The sequence below is a fragment of the Apaloderma vittatum genome, unplaced genomic scaffold (genome assembly GCF_000703405.1).
Source record: "Apaloderma vittatum isolate BGI_N311 unplaced genomic scaffold, ASM70340v1 scaffold3152, whole genome shotgun sequence".
NCBI lineage: Eukaryota > Metazoa > Chordata > Aves > Trogoniformes > Trogonidae > Apaloderma > Apaloderma vittatum.
In genome coordinates, this window is record NW_009703009.1 from 42,241 (window position 1) to 46,804 (window position 4,564).

General features: G+C 42.7%; 1 protein-coding gene across 1 annotated transcript in view; it reads right to left on the reverse strand.

Moving 5' to 3' along the window:
• Positions 1 to 4,420: 4,420 nt before the first annotated feature.
• IL7R (interleukin 7 receptor) overlaps positions 4,421 to 4,564 on the reverse strand; it is a 16,550-nt gene continuing 16,406 nt past the window's right edge. The window contains exon 8 of the mRNA XM_009864442.1: positions 4,421 to 4,564. This exon is cut by the window's right edge and continues 375 nt beyond it. Coding sequence (XP_009862744.1) covers positions 4,421 to 4,564 — 144 coding nt within the window.

Sequence of the window (4,564 nt, forward strand, 5' to 3'; positions counted from 1 at the left end):
CCTACCACCCCACTGCCACACAGAGCGTTTTTGTGTGTTTTATCACCCTCGTCTAATGAACGTGCACAAGAGGAGGAGATTCGGTAAACAAACTAATAAATTCAGCAGGGGACAAGTATCGCCTTGGGAGGCAATTAACATTTTTCAACATCATTAAAATTAGACTGTGACTCAGTGTTATAACTGACAAAACACTCACTTTATTTCACAGATTAGTGTTTATACGCCGCTAGGAGATGTTTGCATTGTGCAAATGAGCTGCACGTAGACGAGGAGAGGAATGAAGACAAGGGAGAGAGCAGCTGTGCTCTACCACGAGCACAGAAGTAGCAATGGAGCCTGATCGTTATGTGTGGAGAAAGGAGAAGGCAGCTCTGGGCACAGTGTATTGAAGCAGCTGCTTGGAAACCAGGGTCACCACGCTTTGTGTGTGTGCGGCTGAGTATGAGCGCAGGAGGCAGAAAGCATGGAGGAGGAAGGTTATGCTGAAGCAAAGAAGATGTGGGGAGCACGTGAAAGTAAGCTATACCCGATGTGTAGGTGTTCAGTCAGATGGGAATTTGTGAATAGCTATGGGGGAAATTCTGCCTTGTAGAATAAGGAAATTACTCGGTCCTGACCTGGTGAAGTGCTGTCAAGACATAGCCATAGCCGTATATTGAAATATGTACTACACATAAAGTTGGCCATGGATCAGAAGTGCTTGTGGTACTTGCTTTGGTACATATTTGAATTTCTTTTTTCCAAAAGAAAGTTGAAAGTTTTCCTGTCTGTATACACCCATCAATTTTATGTTGATGGCCGTAAAAACACTGTATGATTTTCAGGGATGCTGACATTAAGGCTTTCAAACACTGGTACTCAGCACCTGCAAAGTAGCCAGGCACCAATTATTCTGAAAGATTTAGCTCCCACAGCTCAGGCCAGATTGCCAAAGCTGAAGGAAATGCTAGTCGCTGCATGCTTCAGAGCAGCTTAATCTCCAAATAGAGTTATCTCACAGGAGCTTAGAACTTGTGAAATTTCAGCCTGATGGGACTTGACTGAACACCTCTGTAATGACCCAGTTGTTGGCATTGTCTTGGTAGCATTTGGATGAGGTTTGACGATCAGGTTTTATGGCCATTTCTGGGAGCCAGGGTCCTTTAGAAACCTTAATCCTACCCTTTAACCCCCCTCAGATTGGCTGTGCTCACTGCTGCTCTCATGGAAAGACAGTCTTCTGGAAGAGCTTCATCATATGCCCAGTGCCCATGTCTGGCACAAGTTAACCTATATGCTCCACTATGAAAAGCTACATTGAGATGAACATAATTAACAAAAGACTGCTTTGTTTCGTGTCATTTACATATTTGTCAGCATTCAGCTGTGTGTTAATTAGTTACCATCTCTGAGGACACAGCCTGTATGGGACTTTGCCTTGCGAGGATTTTTTCTTTCTTTTCTGATGCTCATGGTGTGGACTCCTGGCTGCACAAGGGGCCTGAGCAAAGCTCCTGGCTCCCTGAGCAGGTGTGAGCCATTGGCATGAGATCAGCTTCAACTACTGGATTCTCAGAGCTGTTACCTCTCTGTTTTCTGGCTAATAAGGGCTGAATGGCAACGGGAGTCAGGATGGTCAAAAGCATGCTCAGTCCAGAACATAAGGACTGGGGTGTCAGGACAATGAAGCCAGGCTTTTTTTTAGTGATGTCCAATGACAGGACAAGGGGCAATGGGTGCAAGCTGGAACACAGGAAGTTTCACAAAAATATAAAACTTTTTCACTGTGAGAGTAACAAAGCACTGGAACTGTCTGCCCAGGCAGCCTGTGGAGTCTTCTTCTCTGGAGACATTCAAAACTCGTGTGGATACGCTCCTGTGCGATCGACCGTAGGTGATCCTGCTCTGGCAGCGGGGCTGGACTAGATGATCTTCTGAGATCCCTTCCAACCTCTAGCATTCTGTGATTCTGTGAGTTGCAGAGTGGCTTTCCTGGCTTGCAGGGGCACAGTGATGAATGCAGGGTTATGCTTGCTTTCATCCAACAGTGATTTCCGGCTGCTGAGCTGTCTGGATTTATTGCGATTTATATCATCTGAAGCTAGGTAGAGCCCATGGAGTTATTCTCATTTCGGTGAGGGAAGAGTAAATCCTACGTATGATGGAAGACTGAATTAGGGCAACAAGAATAGGTCATTCAATAGGTCCTTTTAATGCAGTAAAAACATTATAAAACCAAGGATACATGTTACCTAATTAAATAAGATGATAGAACATAGAAAATAGAATGAATATTTAAACATTAGCAGCTATGCAAAAAATATGAGTACTACGTAGGAAAAATATAACTGTTTCAGAGTGATTGAAGTAAATAAACATCAGGTTTCCACTATTTTTCCTGTATTACAGAGAAATGGAAGGACAATGAGGAAGGCTATTTCACAGGAGTACCTTACTCCTTAAATAGTGTAAATAGAAATTTGTGAAGTCCCTCTTAATCCTTAAAAATGTGTGCATGATTTCGAAACAAGCATAGCACATACAGTATGGATGCACTTTTGCTTCTTCTTCTATCCCCTTTTTGTATGCCAGCGTGTAACTGGAAAAGGACATCTTTCCAGCACAGTCTCTTTCCATCTACAATTGCACTGTGCAAGTCAGCACAGTACGAGCATTGCCAGCAGCTCTTTTTTAAAAGTAATTACAAGCATTATAAAGCAAATGGATATCCAGAGCTTTCATCTTTTTCTACTGCATTAATAAATGTTTCATTTGGTGAGAAACGGCAATAGAAAACATTCTGCAAAAATGTCACTGGAATGCCTTAAGTCAAGTCCTCACTCCCTTTCCACGCAGGGACCATAAGGTTGTACATGCTTGAAGGTTTCTCTGGCATCAGAAGGAGGTGGAGAAAGTGGATGTCGTCTTGGGAGTGCTCCCACAGGCTACATCACACATAGCAACATTTCAGTGGTTATTACCAGTCAGAACAAATTTGAGCAGCTCTGAGGATGAGAGAGGACTCTTTACTCTTGGACTCTGGGAATGTAAAGTGATTTCAGTAAAAGAAAATTTCAAGCAGCTAAAGGAACTGAGACTGCACAGTGAATTGAACCCCAATCCCAGAATGCAGCAAAGCGGCTTGATTTTCCCCTGGCCACACTGCTCGTCTCTCATGCAACCATGTGGCTGTAGCAGCTCGGTCTCTGAGCATGTGCTCCGCAATGGGCAGCATCTCACAGGGACTGTGAAGTGTCTCAGTCATTTCTGCACATCAGCACATAAGGAACCCCTTAGAGCTGGGCACAGAGTTCACAGAAAGGTGAATGAGGAAAGGACAGCATCTCCAGGCAATTTGCAAGGTACTTTTAAAGAATGCAGGTCTTCTGATCACTGGCAGGATCCATGATGTTCCATCCAGCTTTCCAGGTCAGATGTTGCATGAGAACATTACGTGCCCAAATTTATTTTCATGCAGCCATCAGCCATTGGGAATAATGCTACTAGACAAACACAATCTTCTTAGCCCTTCTATCCTGGAAAGTATTTATATGCTGCACATGAGCTGCAAAGAAAGACAGCATCATGCATTTTACAGCTTATAGGAAGAGATGGGACTTTGATTTTCATTGATTTTAATTTGTTTCCTTAGCTAAACATCACTAGTACATGGAATACTGAAGATCTTTAATGCATAGCACTAGCAGAATTGTCTGTGGATCTTAAAATTGTGTCCAGCACAGATCTTTACCAGCCGCAAAAAATAATGACATGTATGGTTTTGCTTTGTTTTAATTTCTCTATCTCAGAAAAAAATAAAAATCAGTTTGATAAAACATTTTCCTAAAGTGAGTCCATGTGCCTTTTTCCTCTGTGGAGACCCTTTGTGGTGTCCAAGATCCTGAATCTCCAGGCAACTAATGCTTGATAACAACCCTCGTTTACTGGTATTTTTCAAACTTATGGACTTCCACTGACTGCAGAGGAGTTACTATTGACCTACCACTGTTTAAAAGAGATGGACTTGTATTTAACTTGAATTTGGTGCTGTATTTCTTGCTTAGTCCTTAATAAGAGCTTAACTCTGCAACCAAAAGGTTAACAAAAGAGTTCATTAATTTTTATGAGACATGCTGTGATACTCAGCTAGGACTGCATTGTCATTGCTCTGGATTAATCAGATCTGAAGATTGAAGTCAAGATGAATTAAATTTAATTTCTTCTGCCGTTGAGATTGCTACCAGCATACAGAGAGGTGAGATTAGGCAATTTATCACTGAGACATGGGAGAACCTACATCCTTGCAGGCAGAGCATTGCACTGCGAGCAGGGTTCGCTGCAGAGGAGGGAACTCACAGGATGCAGGAAAACAAATCAGAAAGTTTCAATATCCTGCCTGTGTTAAAGAAAAAGTGGTATGCTGTCATTCCTGTAAGGTTTACTGACTTTTGTAGAAACTAGACATTGTGACATAGGCTTCCTCATTGTTTGACGACCTCATTTCACTGGCAGGCAGCATCTGGGTTGTGGTGTCACCATGTAGGTGCTCTGGTCCAGCCTGGCCAGAGGCATCCAGGGAAAG